Raw genomic sequence first — 22,974 nt, forward strand, 5'->3', positions numbered from 1 at the left:
AAAAAAAAAAAAAAAAAAAAAAAAAGAAAAGTAAAGAAAGGAGGGAAATCCTATCACATGATACAACATAGATGAACCTTGAAAACATTATGTTAACTGAAATAAGTCCATCACAAAAAGACAAACACTGTATGATTTCAGTCATATGAGGTATCTAAAGTAGTTAAGGTCTTAGAAAAGTAGAATGGTGGTTGCCAGGAGCTAGAGGAAAGGGGAAAGGGTTACAGGTGTAGTCCGTTTTACAAGACGAAAAAATTCTAGAGATCTGTTGCTCAACAACATGAGCGTACTTAACAGTACTAACCTGTATACTTAAAAATGGTTAAGATAGTACATGTCTGTTTTTGCCATAATCTATGTTTTACTATATGTTTACCATTTTCTACCATGTGTTTTTACCATAATTTATATTTTTAAAAATAAATCAGACTATATAAAAGTCATAATCAAAATACATTCATCCTATTTTATTTTTTGAGAGACAGTGTCTCACTCTGTTGCGCAGGCTGGAGTGCGGTGACACAATCATAATTCACTGCAACCTTGACCTCCTGGCTTCATGATACCCTCCCACCTCAGCCTCCCAAGGTGCTGGGATTAGAAGTGTGAGCCACCAAGCCTGGCCCATTCATCCCATTTTCTAAGTGATTCAGTTAACATGACATTTATTGCATTTATCAAGAATGGGGTAAAAAAGAAAAAAAAAAGAGAACGTAACATTTGTTGTTTTTCTTTGTTTCGTTGTTTTATACTCTCTGAAACTATAATTACAAGGTAGGCAGTCTTTTCTACTCTTCATCCTCCTTGATCTCTTTGCAAAAACTAGTATTACTGACCATTCCCGTTTTTTAATACAGCCTCACCTGCTAACTTCTGTCACACAAATTTACTTGTTCTCTTACCTCTCTGCCAGTTTCCTTTCAGTCAGTTCTGGCGCTTCTCCTTCCTTGGCCTTCTTCTTCAGTGCTACATCTCCTGCAGTCTGTCCTCAGCACTTTTCTTTCTCTCTCATCTGCCTTATAAAGCTCATGGCTTAAGCTCTCTCAGTGCAAATGACTGAAATCTCCATCATCCCTTCTGACTTTCTCCGAAACTTCAGTTCGATATTTCCAAAAATCTATGCATAGATGTATATTCCTATCCTACAGTTGCCATAAATTCTATCGCTGGACTCCACCCGTTAAAAGTCTGTAGCACCCCTCCTCCCACCCCCAACTCCTGCCTGTAGTGACAATAAGTCTCCAGAGATTAGCAAATGTTCCCTAGGGGGTACAATCACCTCTGGTGTAGAACCACTGACCTAGAACACGCTTGTAGGATATAAAAATAAATCAATGACATTCAAAATATAATAACTGAAAATGAAAATCTGTCCTAAAACTAAAAAAGAAAAATTAATTTACCTTTTCAGCTAACTCTTCCGCTGTTATCTTTGGGTCATACGGAATGGGGTCACCTAAATAGGTCCGTAACTTCACAGGAAAACCTCCATACATTGGAGCAAATGGATAGCGGAATTTTTCATAAAGCCATCTAAATAACCCTGTTTTAGAGTACACAACCATTTTAACTTGTGAAATATTCAGATCATGTAATTGTAAACTTTCAAATTAATTACGTAGGACTTACACGAAGGTGGCAAAAAGTATCACTTCTTGGCAATTAGTACAATTTTTTTTAAAAGAAGAGCTTTTCATCAATTGTAACAAATATAACCCACCAATGCAAGACGTTAGTAATAGGAGAAGAGAGTTCTGGTAGAGAACCTAAAAATACCCCCCCAAAAGTCTATTTATGATTTTTTTAATGAGCTTTTAAAAGTACAGGAACTTAACAAAATTAAATAAAAAGTAAGTTAAATAAATAAATAAATAAAAATACAGGAATTTTAAAAGGCAAACAAGTTACTATTATTACAAAACAAAGCCTAAACTGCTACCAAAAACTACTGGAGGTGAAAAAGTCTAGAGACTCACAAAACGTAACTTAAAGACCAAGAAAAGGAAAAATTAATTTATGTAAACATGAGACTATAATGCAAATAAACTAAGTAAAGATAAAACATTATTATGAACCAGGAAAAACAAAACACATCAAAGCAAATAATTATTAATGCTAATGAGCAAATCTGAAATTTAGCAGGATTAAATAAAAGTTGTAATAACATAAAAATAAACTGATGCACTACATTTTTTAAGAAATCTAAAATGTTATCAAAGGAATCCAAAACAGGCAGACCATAAGGAACATACAGTCATGGGTCTCACCAAAGTTGAAAGGATTGCTTACACATCAAAACACAGACTACACCCTATCCTACAGGTCACACATGCACACACATACACAATTACTAGATACTAATTTTTGGACTATTCAACTTTAAAGTAAAAAAAAAAAAAAAAAGGCGGCACAAGAAAAAAAAATAAATAAAACTTCTGTTATAATTTCTGACTTGCTACTAAATTCTAAACAAATGAGCCAAGAAAAAATTAGAATAGGCTGGGCACGGTGGCTCATACCCATAATCCCAACACTGGAAGACCGAGGGGAGGTGGATCACCTGAGGTCAGGAGTGCGAGATCAACCTAGCCAACATGGCAAAACTCCGTCTCTACTAAAAATACAAAAATAGCCAGGCGTGCTGGCACCCGCCTGTAGTCCCAGCTACTCTAGAGGCTGAGGCGAGAGAATCACTTGAACCCGTGAGGTGGAGGTTGCAGTGAACTGAGATCATGCCACTGCACTCCAGCCTGGGCAACAGAGAGACTCCGTCTCAAAAAAAAAAAAAAAAAAGAAGAAGAAGAAATAAATCCACAACAAAAGTTAAAGATCTCATCAATCTTCTTTTCCACTTTAAATCTGATTTAAAAAAGAAAAAAAAAAAGACTTAAAAAACAGAATGCAGTACTAACAAAATAGCAATGCTACACATAAAAGAAACAAAGGCAGTTTAAAGGTCTTCAGAAGGGGACTTGTAAATGGATAGAAACACTAAAAATAATAGTGCTGGAATTAAAAATAATAATGCTAAGAATATATAATATAATCAATTAAATGTAATATACAAACCACAGGGCACAACAACAAATCGAATATTTCAAAACAAGAAAACAAGTATTGCAAAGAAAAAGCACATCTAATCATTAACATTGCTAGAACTACATTTAAAAGCTGATTTTTAAAATCTATAAATTATGGGCAGGTAAAAAGAACTTTCCAGTACAAATGTATTATGGTGCAAAATATTTTTAAAAAGAACAAAAAGTGACAGAAATAAACCAAAGCAAATGCTATTTTCTTAGGTAGTTAATCTTAGTTCAGTATCATATTGTCATCCATTTCTAAAGCTGTAACTTCTGGGGTGAGTTAAAAAGATTGTTGGACAGTTTGTAAATGTATTCTAAACTTCATCACCATGGTTTAAAACAATAAACTAGCTGATTCACTATCAAGTTTTTAAAAGCCCATTTGAAGAACTTCAGTGTGTATATGATACTCTCAACAAAAATACAGCATTAAGAACTGCCATTACTTAGAGCTAGTTATCACTTGGACTTTAAACAAAAAAACGTCTGAATAGTACACCCGTTTTCTAAAGATAATAATTCAAAAGGTTTCCTTGTAGAGTTCAACAGCCCAAATATTTTAAAAATTGCATTGTAATTAAAAACCATATGAATCAGAACTTACTTGTTCCTCCAAGCGATCTAAATCCTTCTCTAATGTTTTGTGTAAACATAGGAATAATGGGCTAAAGAAAAAGAGAATCTGAATTAAAAAGTGAATAAATTAATCCATTCAATGTCTCCATTAGAGTGACTAATACAAACTTTTTTTTTTTAAGAAAGAGAAAAGGCGTCCATGGCCATGCCACCCTGAACATGCCCAATCTTGTCTGATCTCAGAAGCTAAGCAGGGTAGGGCCTGGTTAGTACTGACATGGGAGAAATAGAAAAGGTGCACAAATTTATTAGCGTGGGCTTGTGGGGAGATCACAAAGTGATTATGCAAACTTTTGAGAGCCTGTTTGGTATCATGAAAATAAAATATTTTTAAAATAAAGGCACACATAATTGGTTTATCAACTAAATTCAACTTGATCATTTGTAAAAATAGAAATTGGAAACACTACCCTCCAGTGGTAATATGTAATATTTCATTGACCAATTTTCCTAACATTCTACATAAAACCTTGAAACTCAAAATAGAGATTACAGTAATCATTAATTTCATTAAATAAAATAAATGTAGTACACTGAATTGGCTTTAGTGGGCTACTGAATAGTACACTCACTGAAGAAAAGTTGCAAGACAGAGATTCCAAGGAGAATTTTTAGCCAGGGAGTTGGGGACAGAGTCTCACTCTGTGGCCCAGGCTGGACTGCAGTGGCGTGATCATGGCTCACTGTAGCTTCAACCCAGAATTCAATTGCTTACATATATAAACGTGTGCCTGTATGTATGTGTGTGCATGCATGTTTGCAAGGGAGAGAGAAAGAGAGACAGGGGTGTGTGTGTGTGTGTGTGTGTGTGTGTGTGTGTGTGTGTGTGCATTTTTTTTTTTTTTTTAGGCAGAGTCTTGCTGTCACCTAGGCTGGAGCACAATGACATGATCTCGGCTCACTGCAACCTCTGCCTTCCAGGCTCAAGTCATCCTCCCACCTCAGCCATCTGAGTAGCTGGTACTAGGCCCAGATAATTTTTATACTTTTAGCAGAGATGGGGTTTCACCATGTTGGACAGGCTGGTCTCGAACTCCTGGCCTCAAGTGATCCTCCCACCTTGGCCTCCAAAAGTGCTGGAATTACAGGCGTGAGCCACCATGTTCAGCCAAGAATGTATATTTTTAAAAACTATTCTTAGGGTCTTGAAGTCTTAACTCTGTCACTAAAAATGTGGTACCATTGTACAAGTTACTTACCATATTTAAGCCTCACTTTCTTCATGCATAAAATGGGGGTAAATAATAATAATTATCCCTATCTCAAAGTCTTTTATGGATAAAGCGAGATAACTCTTTATATAGTGAGATAATTTTATTGAAACAAAATATTATTTTCTTTTATATATGCTATTTATTTTACAATTAAAGTAAACGGGCTAGTTTTCTCTACTTAGACACGAAATCAGCTAAAAGTTCTTATCAAACTCATAAGTCTCAAGAATTCACAAAACCAGAGTGACTTGTATTACATCAAAACGTCTCTCATCTTCAAATAAATCTTATTATTTTCTACCAATATTTTGTGAACTTGCATTGACAATCAGGCTTTTCCCCCTTTTTTATTACTATATCACAAGTTAAACATAGTTAATCCTGTAACAACAGTGTTGAATTTTTGTTCACAGCTTACGATAATTTTGTGAGGCCTATTAAAGGATTTTCCAGATGGGATATTTGTGCCACTTACAACTCTATACATATATTACTGAAAGATTTCCCTCACGTGTCTGGGAAGCCCCTTCAGTCTCAGATGTCAGCAGACTCACTGTGCAATGTAGTCGGGAATGGCAACAGTACCAGTTGCCTCGAGTTCTGAACTGTGTGCTCTGCTCTGCTGCTGCCTTGCTGAGTCACAAGATCCCTTCCATCCCTCCATCTCTCTGTGCCTGAGTCTCCTCATCTGCAACATTGGAATAATTATATGTGTCACCTCCTTACTGTACAGGAGTACAAGATAAAGTGTTTAAAAGTGCTATGAGATGTTGGGGTGGCACAATATTAATCAAACTTGCAAGATTCATTTGTTTTTAAACTTATAAAAAGCTATTTCTTAAACTTTCTGAAGTTTTACATAAAAATCTTAAATTATCTAGATCATTTAATTAATTATCTGGAAACTGAAGGAGTAGAAAGAGTTCTTTTCTCTATATCATTTTTCTCTTTCAGGCCTTCTTCTAAGCAATATGTTGCTGAAAATGTAAACTTAAGGATGAGGAATTAGAATCCCATGGTATATTTATGTGATTTTAAATCTATTTTTGTCATCTTTATCTTAAACTTTTGAAGAAACAATTCTTTCAAAATCTAAACTTGAAAACTGAACCATCTTTGATCAGGATTTTAGCTTTTATCGTTTTCATATACATTACATTATTCTTAATTTTTGTATAACTGCATATATCCTTTTGTATTCTATATTATTCATATGGTCTAGGTTTTTCTACGTCATTGCTTAAGATTTGGGCAAATAAGTGAAATGTGCTATAATTCATTTTCTATATACCTAAAAAACTAAGTTACTGACAGTATTCTCTAACTGGCCTGGAAAAAGAACAATACTCTATCAAATAGAGTTTCTTTTTCTGACAATCAAAATGAAAATAAACAGAAAACAAAGGAGATACATTCCATAGGTAGTAGATAAGTGTTTTTTATCTACTAAAGTACAATATGGAGATCAAGGCTGAGAAATACATTCCCAAGGCAAAATAAAAGAACAAAATGGCATTCGAAATCTCATCTTTTTTTTTTTGAGACACAGTCTCACTCTGTCACCCAGGCTGGAGTGCAGTGGTGCGATCTCGGCTCACTGCAACCTCCACCTCCCCAGTTCAAGCAATTCTCCTGCCTCAGCTTCCCAAGTAGCTGGAATTATAGGCATGCACCACCATACCTGGCTAATTTTTGTATTTTTGGCAGAGATGGGGTTTCACTGTGTTGGCCAGGCTGGTCCTGACACCGTGATCCACCCACCTCAGCCTCTGAAAGCGCTGAGATTACAGGCGTGAGCCATTGAACTCGGCCTATATATTAATTTTTAAAGTATTGTAGTGAAAGTGTCTAAGTTCTTATACACTTTGGCTCCCTACTTAACTATTTATTTTAAATTTAACTAAGCGTTACTTTAATAATTTTACACAACTCACCACTTTTGCATCAATGGCAACCTGAGCGAAGCCTCTGCGATGACCCCATACGATGTTGTAAGTTTCATCACTGATTAAGGCTTCTCGAACTCCACCTGGTGAGATAGCTAACAAGTGGCCGCTCCGCAGAATTTCAACACATTTTTCTCTTGGTCCATGTAGAGCACAAAACACATCCAGTAATAAACTAAACCCTGTAAGAAACATGAATATGAAGATACAAAATAAGCATTTCTTGTTTAATTCGTCGAGCAGAAATCTTCACAAACCACATCATTTACTATTTATACTGAAATCAGTAAACTTTTTTACTTTTTAAAATCAACAAAAACTCTAAAAGTTAACTTAAGTTTGATATTGCTGTTTAAGTAGTAACTGCATCTTACTTATCACCTACCATTGGGTACCTTCTTACTGACTACCTACTAATTTGACTCAAATTCTTAAGTAAAACTCACAACAATCTTGACAAACAGGTATTCTTCTTGCCATTTTACAGATGAGAAAACTTGGGCTCACAGAATAATAGCTTGCTCAAAGTCACACATCTAAGAAGTGGCAGGGTAGAGATTCCAGAAATGGGATTCTGATGGGATTCAGAAATGATATCCCACCTGCAATCAGAAATCTAATCTTCTATTAACCCTATAAAAAAGAGAATCACAGCCGGGCGCAGTGGCTCAAGACTGTAATCCCAGCACTTTGGGAGGCCGAGGCAGGTGGATCACGAGGTCAAGAGATCGAGACCATCCTGGTCAACATGGTGAAACCCCGTCTCTACTAAAAATACAAAACATTAGCTGGGCATGGTGGCGCGTGCCTGTAATCCCAGCTACTCAGGAAGCTGAGGCAGGAGAATTGCCTGAACCCAGGAGGCGGAGGTTGCGGTGAGCCGAGATCGCGCCATTGCACTCCAGCCTGGGTAACAAGAGTGAAACTCCGTCTCAAAAAAAAAAAAGAGAGAGAATCACTCAGGAGAATGTGAATCAAACTATGCTTAGCTCTTCCAAAACTGGCAAGACCATGATCAAATCTATTTAAATTAAAAGTTAGATGATGCTAATTCTATAATTAAATTTTTTAAATAATAATAGCAAACATCATTAAGAGATTTTAATAAAGTGAGGTTGCTTGGCTCAAAGAACAGCTAATTCCAAGTCTTAATATTATACAGCTTTTCAAATTACAACTATTTATGAATGAAAGAAATAATCCTGTTAGTAATTAAATATTTTAATCAAATCCCATACTGGAACTGCTGAGGACTGATGTTAGTATACATTATTCTCTGAGAATGGGAAATACAGACACATTTGATGTTAAAAGCTATGCACACTGGTCAGATGCGGTGAGTCATGCCTGTAATATCAGCACTTTGGAAGACCAAGGCAGGCAGCTCACTTGTAGTTAGGAGTTCAAGACCAGCCTGGCCGACGTGGTGAAACCCTGTCTCTACTAAAAATATAAAAATCAGCCTGGCATGATGGCATGTGGCTGTAATCCAGCTACTCTGGATGCTGAGGCAGGAGAATGGCTTCAGAATGGTTTCAAACCGGGATGTGGAGGTTGCAGTGAGCCAACATCATGCCACTGCACTGCAGCCTGGGCAACAGAGCGAGACTCTGTCTCAAAGAAAATAACTGAAAAAAAACACTACACAGACTAACCAAACTTCTCATTACTTTAAAGATCTGAAGCAAGATTATAAATAGCATTAAGATTAAAATAATTGTCAGACCTGGTGTGGTGGTTCATGTCTGTAATCTCAGCACTTTGGGAGGCTGAGGCAGGCAGATCATCTGAGGTCAGGAGTTTGAGACCTGCCTTGCCAACATGGAGAAACCTCGTCTACTAAAAATACAAAAATTAGCTAGGCGTGGTGGCACATGCCTGTAATCCCAGCTACTGGGGAGGCTGAGGCAGGGAAAATTGCTTTAACTAGTGAGGCAGAGGTTGTAGTGAGCCAAGATCGGGCCACAGCACTCCAGCCTGGGTGACAGAGCAAGACTCGATTTCAAAAAAAGTAAAATAATTGTCACCCCACATTAAATGCCCACTGATTCAACTAGATGCATTCTCATAATGAATGGATGAACATGAGATGATTCATAAATAAAAAAACATAAAATCTCTGTTTTTTTTGGAAACAGGGTCTTGCTCTGTCACCCAGGCTGGAATGCAGGGGCACAATAGTAGCTCACTACAGCTTGTCCTACTGGTCTCAAGTGATCCTCTCCCTTAGCAACCCAAGTAGCTGGGACTCCAGGTACTGCACCACCATGCCTGGCTGATTTCTTTTATTACTCTTTTTAGTAGAGATGAGATCTGGCTATGTTGCCCAGGCTGGTTTCAATCTTCTGAGCTCCAGCAATCCTCCTGCCTCAGCCTCATAAAGTGCTGGAATTGCAGGTGGGAGCCATGGTACCCACCCTAAAATCTCTCTTGTGCTGAGAATTATAATGATTTTATTCCTTTAGAAAGCAAAGAAAGAATCAGCATCAAAATATTAAAAAGATCATAAAGAGGGAAATTTTTTGAAAAAGGCAAATGCTAAAAATATTCACATTTTATTACTCCTAAAAACAAAAAAAAGAAGCAACCTAAATGCTCCGTAACAGAAAAACAGTTAAGTAAATGTTCTAGTCATACACTAAATCTTTTTTTATAAACATGGTAAAAATGTTAATGCCGACATTAAATCTTAAAAAACCCACAAAATCGTTTGCCTATGTGGCTGAAAGTAAAACAATGAAGTAAAATAAATCAAAATAACATTATGTTAAGATGGTAAATTATAATGATGTTGTTTGTTAGTTTCCAAATCTACTATAGTGATCATGTTAGTTTTTAACAGAAAACATAGCCAATATAGTTTATATACAAAGTACAAATAGTTTTTTAGTGATGCATGGATACCCAAAGCATTAACTGTATATAGGCATTGAAGTAGATCATTACTTAATTCATTGTTTGGTTGTGTTTGTCTGATTGATGTGTCAGCTTCTGCTTTTATTCCAGGGGACATACTGTCAACTCTCTTGGCTTGTTTCTGGTGATTCAGTGACAGAAGAAAATAAGATTTAATCTCAACAAGTTTATTCAAGAATGATTTCTGTAAAACTCTAAACCAGTTGGTTAATTAACCTTTTTAAAAAAAAAATAGCACATAAGGCCGGCCGGCTACAGTGGCTCACCCCTATAATCTTAGCACTTTGGGAGGCCAAGGCAGGCGGATCACCTGAGGTCAGAAATTCAAGACCAGCCTGGCCAACATCTAAAAGTACAAAAATCAGCCACTCATGGTGGCAGGCACCTGTAATCCTAGCTACTAAGGAGGCTGAAGTGGGAGAATCACTTGAACCTGGGAGGCATAGGTTGCCGTGAGCTGAGATCGCACCATTGCACTCCAGTCTGGGCAACAAGAGCAAGACTCCTTCTCAAAAGAAAAAAAGAAAGAAAAAGGAAAAAAGAAAAAAGAAAAGAAATATATATACTTATAATCTTTATAAACAGATTTTTTTAAAAGTAGTTTCATGGTGGGGTGCAGTGGCTCACACTCGTAATCCGAAAACTTTTGAAGGCACGGTGGGAAGATCATTTGAGGCCAGGAATTTGAGACCAGCCTGGGCAACACAGCAAGACCCCATATCTAAATAAATAAATCAATAAAATGTATTCCTCAATCTTAGAGTTATAAATCTCATCAGGCAAGTCTTTTATGATAAGAGACATGATGTACATACTCTTTAGGGTAGTATAATATTATGTGAAGACAAAATGTATCTTTTTTTTTTTTTTTGAGATAGAGTCTTACTCTGTTGCCCAAGCTGGAGTGCAGTGGCATGATGTCCGTACACTGTAACCTCCACCTCCCAGGTTCAAGTGATTCTCCTGCCTCAGCCTCCTGATTAGCTAGGCCTACAGCAGGTCTATTAGCCACCATGCCTGGCTAATTTTTGTATTTTTAGTAGAGACAGGGTTTCACCATGTCTCTGTTGGCCAAGCTGGTCTTGAACTCCTGACCTCAGGTGATCTGCCCACCTCATCCTCCCAAAGTGCTGGGATTACAGGCGTGAGACACTACTATGCCCGGCCAAGACAAAATATATCATGACTTTTTTTTTTTTTTTTTTTTTTTTTGCTAATTCTAATTTGCTATCAAACTCTAATTATAACAAAATTAAACTCCAAAAAGAAGTATTTCATGAAAAAATTCATGTGAAAAATCAACTACCTTTTAAATCAAAATATAAATTGGCAAAAATCATAATTTATTTTTTTAACATTACAGTTCAAGATACAACTTAGAAAAATAACAAGTAAATACCTGCTCATAAAGGAAAAAATGACGAATTGGGTAGAATGTTCAGTATGTAGTTGATGCATACAATAGAAGCTCAGACTTCACCACTACACAATTATGTGCATATAAGAAAGCTGCACTTACACTCTCTTAATATATAAAAATATATTTTTTAAAAGAGAAAAGTTAAAAATATTTTTAAGAACCTTATCTTGTATACCATACATACAATTTTCACTTAAACAATTTTAAAATCTATAAAATTTAAAAAAAAGAAATTTTGGGCTATAATGTTTTTATTTTTAGATATATTGCCTAAACAGGATAATTAGATATTCCCATACTAGAGTTCCAAGTGTGTTACATACACCCTGAAAAGGCAAAGAACTTTTTCAAATGACATTAGAGAGCTCAAGATAGAGACGACCACATAACTTGGTTTTGTTAATAAACATTTTTACATTATTATCTACAGCGAAAGTTTACCTGGAATTTTAAAGACAAAGTGATCAGCTACTACTCGGCAAGTTCTGCCTTTGTGTATAAATATTTTAGCCATGAAATAGTAAAAATCTATAGGAATAGCTCCATGATAAAAAATTATAAGTGCTGGTCCATCTTCTGGTATTTTTTCCATTCCATGAACTTCATAACCTGTTCCAAAGACAAGATGCAAATACTTAAAATATATTCATTAATTTTTGTTTCATTTTCTTTTTTTTTGAAACTGAGTTTCACTCTTGTTTCCCAGGCTGGAGTACAAAGGTGCGATCTTGGCTCACTGCAAACTCCATCTCCCAGGTTCCAGCAATTTTCCTGCCTCAGCCTCCTGAGTAGCTGGGATCACAGGCATGTGCCACCACACCCAGCTAATTTTGTATTTTTAGTAGAGACAGGGTTTCTCCATGTTGATCAGGCTGGTGTCGAACTCCCGATCTCAGCTGATCTGCCCACCTTGGCCTCCCAAAGTGCTGGGATTACGGGCATGAGCCACCGTGCCCGGTCTAACTTTACACTAAAGGATGGTTGGTAGCTCATTCTTTTCTCACAAAGGTACACTAGTCTTCCTGGTTCTCTTCTCCTTTTCCCTTTCTTCCTTCTCTCTTTCCTCTTCTCTTTCCATCTTGAACAAATCAGTCTTAAAGCCATTAGGTCGGCCATAGTGAAGCAGACACCTGGAGTGTTGGTGCCAGTGAGGAGGGCACCCATAGACATGGCACAGAGTGGGGAGTCAGAGCCAGAGCAGAGCCATGAGGGCCTATCACAGGGTGGGGGCTCCTGAGAGGGAGGAGGGGAGGCAAGGGTCACGGAAGCTTGGGGGTCAGAGCCTGAGTGCAGTGGGGGCATCCACAACCAGCAGCAGCCTGGCAGGAGGGGCCAGAGTCTGAGACAGTGGCCTGGTATGGGGCATCACAGCCTAAGCAGCCAACCAGGGCACTGTACAGAGTGGTGGCCTGGCACAAGCAGGGAGAGAGGGCATCCATGAGTGGTAGGGGAAGGTGGCAATCAATGACGGGAGATGGGTTACATACCGGGGGACTGATCAAATGAGTCAACATAGTACGAATAATGGGAGCCAGGTTTTCACCGTCAGAGGAGGGGGTTAAAAATATAAAAAAGGAGAGTGTTATCAGTAAGAGAAACTCTGTCACCACAAGAGAACATCACTCCCACACTACTGATGAGAAAAACCCTGGAGTACAAAATCTCTTTTCCTAATCATGTCAGGGAGCAGAAGTCACAAGGCAACCAGGCAAACTGAACTTCAAAGGCTGATAAACCCCCTCTAAGGAAAGACAAAAATTGAGAATGGGAGGAAGAGGCAGATGCCATAAAAGTGGGTAAGAAGAAGTGACATATTAAGAAATACTGAAAGTCCCGGGGTCGGCTAGTATTGAGCGTAGAATCTCTGGAAGCCCCAGAGAGTCACTCTCCAACTCTTCTCCACAGACCTCAGAGTGTGCTCACAAGAACGATTAGGGGTAAAGCCGGAGACTAAAGAGAGCCCCTGCTAATGGTACTGAAAACAAAACCCCATCACTTTCTGGAAGTTTCTCTCATAAAAGCAAAACCTGTCAGACACTGGGAAAGCGGTAGGAAGCCCTTCTACTCCCTCTAAGAAAAGGGTATATGCAAAAGGCATGTCATGCTGGGAGGGGCACAACTCCACTTCCCAGCCTACACACTCCTCCACCCGCACCAGCCCCGTGTCAGGCGAAAGTCCACCACTCTAGAGAAGGGGTAGAAGCAAAATATCTACTGCTGGGCAGTGGGGGTGGGTGGCAAGAAACTCTGGGGGGCCCAGAGTCCTTAAATGACATAAAGTAGAGATCTACCACCGGAGCAGTAGCAGCAAACTTGCTTCCATCACAAAAGCCCCAACACAGGGAGAAGGGAAAGGAATAAATAAATAAATAAATAACACATATTATTAAACCAGGAAAAATTTTTAACTAGTGACTCAATGTAAAATAAAATACCATTTAAACTGTTACATATACACGGATATAATGCTGCAAACTTTAAGTTCATTCACAAACATAAGACTTCATTTTTATGTATTTAAACTATTTACAAATTTCCTCATTCTATTCATGAAATAAAAATGATTTTGTACCATCTTACATTACATGTGGCAGGAAAACTTTAATCACAGATTTGAACTAGATGTCAAGGAAATATCTTTCCTGTAGTAGAAGCAAGATCAGAGGCTCATGCCATCCCTGCCCCTTCCTTCCACACTGCAAGCCCTATTTCAAGTCTCTGTAAACAGAAGCAAGTGTTTCAGCAGGGGAAGCAAATGACAGGATGAAAGGACCTGGAGATGGGATGACCTCTGGAAGCTTCCTGCTAACACAGCCCCAGTTCCAGCCTGGCTGTTCGTTCTCCTCCCTTAGCTGACATTACCTGCCTGCTGTCCTCTACATGGCTACCAAGGCCAACAAATTTATTTCTTATAGCAATGCTGTGCTGTTGGCGTTAATAGGGAATAGAAAAGATTTAAGCAGATCCACCTATGCCTCAGAGGAAAATAGCCTATGTATTGGATCACAGAAGCTGGGAAGTCAGGATAGTCTAAGGACTGGATGAAATGGTGATCATGGCACTAGCCATAAGAACCACATTCCCTTCCCATGTCACCACTGTCAGACACACCATTACAGACCACTGCCTCAACTGGTCCTGGTTTAAAAAAAGAAAAAAAAAAAAAAATGGTGAGCATCTAGAGGTCAAGGGAAGAATCAGGCTCAAAGAAAAAGCGTGAAAAGGAAGGAAATCTAGAGTGGCTATAGCAGAAAAGGAAAGTAAGTTCTGAGGACCATATTCCTTCACACAGAACAGCTGTCTCAAGAAAGCCTGCCACTTGTACAGAAGACAAAAGTCCAGAATATAGAAATCTGAAAATATCAGTCCGTTTCTTTCCTTAAGCGTATTCCTGTCTGATCAGCTAAGAAATAAACATTCAAAAAATAAAGACTTCAGTATAAATTTCAGAGAAGGAAATACATAGTTTATAAGGTTTTCACAAAACAGATTAAGTATGGTAACTGTGGTTCTACTACTGAATAAATAAGCTATTCAAATGGACTTGAGAATGTTTTGAAAAATAATTTAATGATATTCCAAGATTTTGTATGTTTCCATATTATAAGATTTCTTTCCAATTATATAATTCTAACTCAAGTAATTCAATTTACTTTAAGTTCTACAGTCACTGAGTTTGTCTGAGGATCAATTGTCCTATCAAACACATTTTCTGAGTAATAAAGAAATTCCTTTGAAGGACTCTATACAAAATGTTACCAAGATTCCCCCTGGCTTTATAGAATATTTTTTAAAACAATAAACAATTTACTCACATAATACCAAACTACCTGGCTGAAAGCAGAAAACTCAATTAATCAAATATTGAAAAAAAATAGTTTATTACAGTGCCAGTAAACGTTAAAACAGTATTATTTAACTGTGTCACTCTTAAAGCAGATGCATATGAACTGTGGCTCCCAGAGTATACTTTTCCACCTTTGTGCTTCTGCTCATGTAGTTGCCATTACTTGGAGCACTTCCTGTTCATGTTTCCCCTTCTAGCCGTAGAAATCTTTTTTTTTTTTTTTTTTTTTGAGACGGAGTCTGGCTCTGTCGCCCAGGCTGGAGTGCAGTGGTGCCATCTCGGCTCACTGCAATCTCCAGCCCCTAGGTTCAAGCAATTCTCCTATCTCAGCCTCCCGAGAAGACGCGACTACAGGCGCGTGCCACCACACCCAGGTAATTTTTTGTATTTTTAGTAGAGATGGGATTTCACCAGGTTAGCCAGGATGGTCTTTATCTCCTGACCTCATGATCCACCCACCTCAGCCTCCCAAAGTGCTGGGATTGCAGGCATGAGCCACCGCACCCCACCGAAATCTTACTGCACTTTAACTCCTCCTCCCTTGACTCTACACTCAGTCACCAAATTCTGTTTATTTTACCTCCAAGAATTCTCTAAAATGTATACTCCCTTCCCCTTCCCAATGCCAGTTTTAAAGTGCAGCCCTATCAACTCCTGGCGAGTACACCAATCCCAGGGGGATGTGATGAGCAACGGAAGCTCAGAGAAAGCAGTTACAAAGGCACTTACTATCACCGTTTATTCAACCACTGTCCAGAGATGGGGAACCTCCATCTGCAAATTTTGGGCTGTCTCAGTCCGATTAACAAGAATAGCCCTATTCTGGGATGAATATGCTGTCTTATTTGATGCCATTGAAAAAAAAATTGCTAGCCCTGCTCAATCCCTCACTCACTAGGCATCCTCCTAATTTTTTGGCTTCTCATGTAGCTTAGCTTACAGTGAAAGGATGTGATGTTCATGTAAAGCTCAAGTAGTTCCTCTGCCATGGCAAAGATTTATTATGTAAATGAATTAATTGCCATCTGGTTCTAGATATTATCATGAATTCAGATAATGATCATCTTCTGAGATAGAGCCCTTCCATATTTGTCATGAAAAATCCACTTTAAGACTATCCACCGGGCCGGGCGCGGTGGCTCAAGCCTGTAATCCCAGCACTTTGGGAGGCCGAGGCGGGTGGATCACGAGGTCAAGAGATCGAGACCATCCTGGTCAACATGGTGAAACCCCGTCTCTACTAAAAACTTCAAAAAATTAGCTGGGCATGGTGGTGCGTGCCTGTAATCCCAGCTACTCAGGAGGCTGAGGCAGGAGAATTGCCTGAACCCAGGAGGCGGAGGTTGCGGTGAGCCGAGATCGCGCCATTGCACTCCAGCCTGGGTAACAAGAGTGAAACTCCGTCTCCAAAAAAAAAAAAAAAAAAAAAAAAAAAAGACTATCCACCTATGCATCATGGTAAATGAACAATAATGTCAACCTTTTGGATCTTCCTCAAAAAAGCAAACACAACTAAAACTATCTACAAATAAAGTCCAAATTCCTGGGCATAGCATTCAAGATGCTTCATAACCTGGCTTCTGTCTACCTTTCCAAGTTCATCATTCATACTTCTCACCCAAAAATGACTTATCTTCTAGTCCTGAAAATAATAAATTAGTAAGAAAAAAAATCCAATTTCTGGGCATGGTGGCTCACACCTGTAATCCCAGCCCTTTGGGAGGCTGAGGCAGGTGGATCACTTGAGGTCAGGAGTTTGAGACCAGCCTGGGCAACATGGTGAAACCCCATGTCTCTACTAAAAACACAAAAATTAGCTGGGCATGGCAGCACATGCCTGTAGTCCCAGATACTCAGTAGGCTGAGGCATGAGAATTGCTTGAACCCACGGGGTAGAGGTTGCAGTGAGCTGAAATCGCATCACTGCACTCCAGCCTGGGCAACAGAGCAAGACTCCATCTCAGAAAAGCAAACAAACAAAACAGCCTAAAGATGTGAGTGATCAGGAAACATAAATGTCCAATAACTATAACAGATACACGAGTATCGGATCCTTAATAATGATCACAAGAACCTCATAAAACCCTCCACCGATGAGAAAATTTAAGTGTGAAAAGCCCATAGACCTTACCAAAGGTCACAGAGTGGGGCCAAATGCAAATCTGCATTTGCCTAACATTAAAGTCTGTGTTCTTGCTCCATACCACACTTCCTACTACAGGTATCTACAATTGGTCCTTGGTACCGGTGGGTTCTGTATCCATGAAATCAACCAACTACAGATGGAAACATTTGGGAAAAAAAAACTGTGGCTGTACTGAACATGTACAGACTTTTTTCCTTGTGATCATTCCCTAAACCATACAGTATAACAACTATTTACACTGTATTAGCTATTATAAGTAATCTAGATATAAAGTATATGGGAGTGGCTGGGCACAGTGGCCCACGCCTGTAATCCCAGCATTCTGGGAGGCTGAGGCTGGTGAATTGCTTGAGCTCAGGTGTTTGATACCAGCCTGGGCAATGTGGCGAAACCCCATCTCTACAAAAAAAATACAAAAAAAAAAAAAAAATTAGCTGGGTGTGGTAGCGCACACCTGTGGTCCTAGCTACTCAGGAGGCTGAGGCATGAGAATCGCTTGAGCCTGGGAAGCAGAGGTTGCAGTGACCCGAGTTCACATCACTGCACTCCATCCAGCCTGGGCAACCGAGCAAGACCCTGTCTGAAATAAATAATAAAATAAAGTATACGGGAAGATGTGTGCAGGTTATATCCAAATACTACACCATTTTTATGTCAGAGACTTGAGCATACCTGGATACCAAAATCTAAGTGAGGTCCTAAAACCAAACTCCCATGAGTACCATGAATTGTACATGCTAACCTACATCCATGGTTGTCAAATGTTGCTTGTAATCTATCAGTGTGAAATCAATTTAGTAGACTGTGAAATAAATTTAATGAGTTATAACCAGCATTTTCTTTTTAAATAAAAGACAGAATAGAAAACAAGAATAGATCACATGTAGAAAGTATATACAATTGACCCTTGATGAATTTGAACTGTATGAGTCTACTTCTATGCCTCTGCCAGCTGGGACACATAGATAAACCCCTCTTCTTCCCCACCCTCAACCTACTCATTGTGAAGACAAGGAGGATGAAGACCTTTAAAATGATCCACTTCCATATAATGAAACATAAACATATTTTCTCTTCCTTATGATTTTCCTAATAACATTTTCTGGTCGAGCACATTGGCTCACACCTGCAATCCCAGCACTTTGGGAGGCAGAGAGGGGAGGATCACTTCAAATCAGTTTCAGACGAAACTGGGCAACAAAGCAAGACTTTGTCCCTATTTTGTTTTTTAGATGGGGTCTCACTGTCACCCAGGCTGCAGTGCAGTGGCATGATTATCAGCTCACTGCAACCTCCACCTCCTGGGCTCAAGCAATCCTCTCATCTCAGCCTCATGAGTAGCTAGGCCTACAGGTGCATGCTGCCATGCCCAGCTAATTTTTTGAATTTTTGGTAGAGAGAGAGTTTTGCCTAGGCAGTTCTTGAACTCCTGAGCTCAAGTGACCCACCTGCCTCAGCCTCCCAGTGTGCTGGGATTACAGGTGTGAGTCACCATACCTGGCCTCTCATCTCTAATATTTTCTTTTCTTTTTTTTGAAACGGAGTTTCACTCATGTTACCCAGGCTGGAGTGCAATGGCGCGATCTTGGCTCACCACAACCTCCGCCTCCTGGGTTCAGGCAATTCTCCTGCCTCAGCCTCCTGAGTAGCTGGGATTACAGGCACGCACCACCATGCCCAGCTAATTTTTTGTATTTTTAGTAGAGACGGGGTTTCACCATGTTGACCAGGATGGTCTCGATCTCCTGACCTCGTGATCCACCCGCCTCGGCCTCCCAAAGTGCTGGGATTACAGGCTTAAGCCACCGCGCCCGGCCTCTAATATTTTCTTAAAAAGGAAAGAAAAACATTTTCTTTCCTCTAGCTTACTTTATTACAGTATAAAATATAATATATGTATTAATTGACAGTTTATGTTATTGGTAAGGCTTCCAGTCAACAGGAGGTTTAGTAGTTAGGTTTTGGGAGAGTCAAAAGTTATACACGGATTTTTGACTGCACGGATTGCTAGTACCCCTAACCCTCACATTGTTGAAGGGTCAACTGTACACTTTTCATGACACAGTATATATGTATATGAATGCTGAACAGCAGAATGCATTTCTTACTAGGAATAACAGTCAAAAAATTGACAATCTAAAATTACATTCTGAATATCCTAGGGACCTTGGACATTGTATGTGTGGTAGGTTGAACTTAATAATGATCAAGAGGCAGAAGATGTACTTTTTTTCCTCACAAAGACAGGTTCTTGCTATGCTGTTCAAGCTGAAGTGCAATGGCTATTATAGGTATGATCATAGCACAGTATGGCCTCAAACTGTGGGCTCAAGGGATTCTTCTGCTTCTGCTTCAGTCTCTGGAGTAGCTGGGACTACAAGCATGCACCACCATACCTGGCAGATTATGTATTTTAGTGCTTTCCAAATTACTGAAAAGGGTGCTCTGTAATTATGATAGCTATCATTTATTGAAATTTGGTATGTAATAGAAGTTATGCTAAACACTTTACATGAAATTCACTGAATCCTTATAGCAACCCATTTAGCAGAAAGAAAAAAATGCGGTTCAGAAAAGTTAAGTATCTAATTTAAGGAGGTAGCTTTACAATAGGGAAACCTGGCAGACACCTCCTTAACAAAGTGATCAAAGTTAATACCACCAGTAATAAGAAACATCAGATACGAACCTTCCGATATAATACATTGAGAAGGACACATTATCATTTTTGTGGTATTCTTTCAAAAACAAATAACTCAAACCTAATCATGGACAACATCAAATCTTAACTGAGAGAGTGTACCAAATTACTGACCAGTACTCTTCAAAGTCACCAAGATCGTGAAAGACAAAAAAATTAAGGAACTGTCAGACTGGCGGAGACATGACAACTAAATACAATAGGAAATCCTGGAAAAAAACACTTGGGGAAAAATTATGATATTTGAGTAAAACCTGTAGTTTAGATAATCATATTGTACACTGTGAATCTGATAATTGTGCAATGGATATATAAGATGCTAACGTTTGCAGAAGCTCGGTGAAGAATATATGGGAACTCTCAGTACTATTTTTGCAACTTCTCTGTAGTTCTAGATTAAATTTTTTAAAAATCAAAATTGTTGCAGAAGAATAGGAGAAAGAAGAGGAAGACGAAAAAGTTAAGTAACTTAACCAAGGTCATACAGCTGGTAACTCAGGAGAGCCTGGTTTTGACAGCAGGTAGTCTGACTGAATCCTTCACTGCATGAAGGACAGAAGAGATGAAGGAAACTCTCATCCAACCAGTAGAGATGAAGGTTTTCTTGATATCTCAATTTAATTTTTCCCCCAAAATTTTGCTACATATAGTTAAACCTATAGGACCCTTCTGAATGTTACCATTTCTTTTAAAAATAATAAAATATGAAGTAAAAGAAAATTTCTGCTATTGTGGTCTATTTTCCTTAAATCACTAACACATATAATAAACTACCTCATTAATCAAACCACTGTATTTCCCCAAAATTTTATATTCTAAAAAACTGAACAAGTTATACTGGTGTTAAGTAAGCACAAGCATTATTTTCAGACAATGAAGTGAATTCCCTTATACAACAAAAACAAAACCATAATAATATACACATATAGAATAAAACAAGTGGCCGGACACAAGTGGCTCACACCTGCAATCCCAGCACTTTGGGAGGCCAAGATGGGTGTATCACCTGAGGTCGGAGTTCAAGACCAGCTTGGCCAACATGGTGAAAACTCCTCTCTACTGAAAATACAAAATTACTTCGACATAGTGGTGCATGCCTGTAATTCCAGCTACTCAGAGACTGAGGCACAAGAATTGCTTGAACCCGGGAGGCAGAGGTTACAGTGAGCCAAGATCATGCCAATGCACTCCAGCCTAGGCAACAGAGCAAGATTCCGTCTCAAAAATATAAAATAAAATAATAAATAAATAAAAACGAGTAAAAGTCCCAAAGTCAAAATACTCCTTATATCCCTGAAGTGAAAGCTATGGTCCTCAATCCTTTACATTTGTGCTAAAATGCACAATTTTTAATTCTCTCAAAACCATGTAGCTCTCTAACTGAAAAATATTTGTCATCATACTAATTTCCAGGGAGAAATATCAAATATTAGAGTTCAGAGTTAAAAGTGTTACATTTTCCAAGAACCATTTTTGAAAAATGAGTCAAAATTATTATAGTTTTAAGGCTGTAAGCAATTTGACAGTAAGGATTCCATTCACCTATCAACAAACAAATGACCTAGAAATGTAGGTATTTAAGAAATATCAAATTAAAAGACAAAAAAAAAAAGAAATATCAAATTACTGTTTCTAAATATAATACAGGCAATAGATTACACAGCACATAAGAATCACAGAATTTTTCAAAAAAATCAGTGCACTTACATTATATACAGTATGAATAAAACAACTTCAAAATAGAAAACATTGGATAGATTCTTATATAAAGATACTTATTATTTTAAAAAGTAAAAAAATTATAAAGAAATGACTTCAGTAATAGGTAAATTATCAAATTACTTATATAATTTATACTATAGAATTCCACAAAGTCATTAAAAGCCATATTTATGAAGAAGGCTTAGTGACACAAAAAATACTAGTTTGCCACACATATAAAAAAGATAAACATACTATAACAAAACTCGAATGGCAAATTTTAGGTGATTCTTTTTTTTTTTTTTTTTTCTTTTGAGACTGAGTCCCACTCTATCCTCCAAGTTAGAGTGCAGTGGCATAATCTCAGTTCACTACAACCTCTGCCTCCTGGGTTCAAGCGATTCTCCTGCCTCAGCCTCCCGAGTAGCTGGGATTGCAGGTGTGCGCCACCATGCTTGGCTAATTTTTATAATTTTATTAGAGATGGTGTTTCACCATGTTAGCCAGGCTGCTCTTAAACAACTGACCTCAGGTGATCCACCTGCATTGGCCTCCCAAACTGCTGAGATTACAGGCCTGAGCCACCACGCCCAGCCCTATTTTCTTCTTATAGTTTTCTTGTTTGCTACTTTTTACAATGAACATTTTTATAATTTAAAAAATTCCTTCAGCAGAGAGCAGTGATATGTATCTGTGATGACAGCTACTTAGAAGGCTAAGGTGAGAGGATCGCTTCATCCCAGGAGTTTGAGGCCAGCCTGAGCAAAAGAGCGAGACCCCCTCTTTTTTTTTTTTTTTTTTTTTTTTTTGAGACAGATTCTGTCTCTGTCACCCAGGCTGAATGCAGCGGTGCATTCTCGGCTCACTACAACCTCCACCTCCTGGGTTCAAGCGATTCTCCCACCCCAGCCTGCCAAGTAGTAGCTAGGATTGCAGGCATGTACCACCACACCTGGCTAATTTTTGTATTTTTAGTAAAGACAGGGTTTCACCATATTGGCCAGGCTGTTCTCAAACTCCCGACCTCAGGTGATCCATCTCCCAAAGTACTGGAATTACAGGAGTGAGCCACTGTGACCAGCCTTTTTTTTTTTTCTTTTTTGAAACAGAGCCTTGCTCTGTCACCCAGGCTGGAGTGTAGTGATGCAATCTCAGCTCACTGCAAATTCCACCTGTTGGGTTCAAGCAATTCTTGTGTCTCAGCCACCCAAGTACCTGGGATTACAGGCACTGCATTACCACACCCAGCTAATTTTTGTATCTTTAGATATCTTTAATTTTGTATCTTTAGTAGAGAGAGAGTTTTACCATGTTGGCCAGGCTGATCTCAAACTCCTGACCTCAAGTAATCCACCTGCCTT

General features: G+C 38.6%; 1 protein-coding gene across 9 annotated transcripts in view; it reads right to left on the reverse strand.

Moving 5' to 3' along the window:
- The window catches only part of TMEM68 (transmembrane protein 68), a 40,094-nt gene that overhangs the window by 3,713 nt on the left and 13,407 nt on the right, over nt 1-22,974 (reverse strand). For 4 of the 9 annotated variants that reach the window (XM_032296109.1, XM_032296107.1, XM_032296108.1 and 1 more), the window contains 4 exons: nt 11,660-11,827; nt 6,871-7,064; nt 3,691-3,751; nt 1,404-1,543 (listed from right to left, as the gene is read on the reverse strand). In XM_032296109.1, the coding sequence (XP_032152000.1) occupies nt 1,404-1,543; nt 3,691-3,751; nt 6,871-7,064; nt 11,660-11,827 (563 nt within the window). Of the gene's footprint in view, nt 1-1,403; nt 1,544-3,690; nt 3,752-5,490; nt 5,625-6,870; nt 7,065-7,328; nt 7,529-11,659; nt 11,828-22,974 lie in introns of those variants that run through there. The other 5 variants (XM_032296114.1, XM_032296113.1, XM_032296111.1 and 2 more) reach the window with 4 other exon arrangements.

The sequence above is a fragment of the Sapajus apella genome, unplaced genomic scaffold (genome assembly GCF_009761245.1).
Source record: "Sapajus apella isolate SASKATOON/1434 unplaced genomic scaffold, GSC_monkey_1.0 scaffold35, whole genome shotgun sequence".
NCBI classification, from domain to species: domain Eukaryota; kingdom Metazoa; phylum Chordata; class Mammalia; order Primates; family Cebidae; genus Sapajus; species Sapajus apella.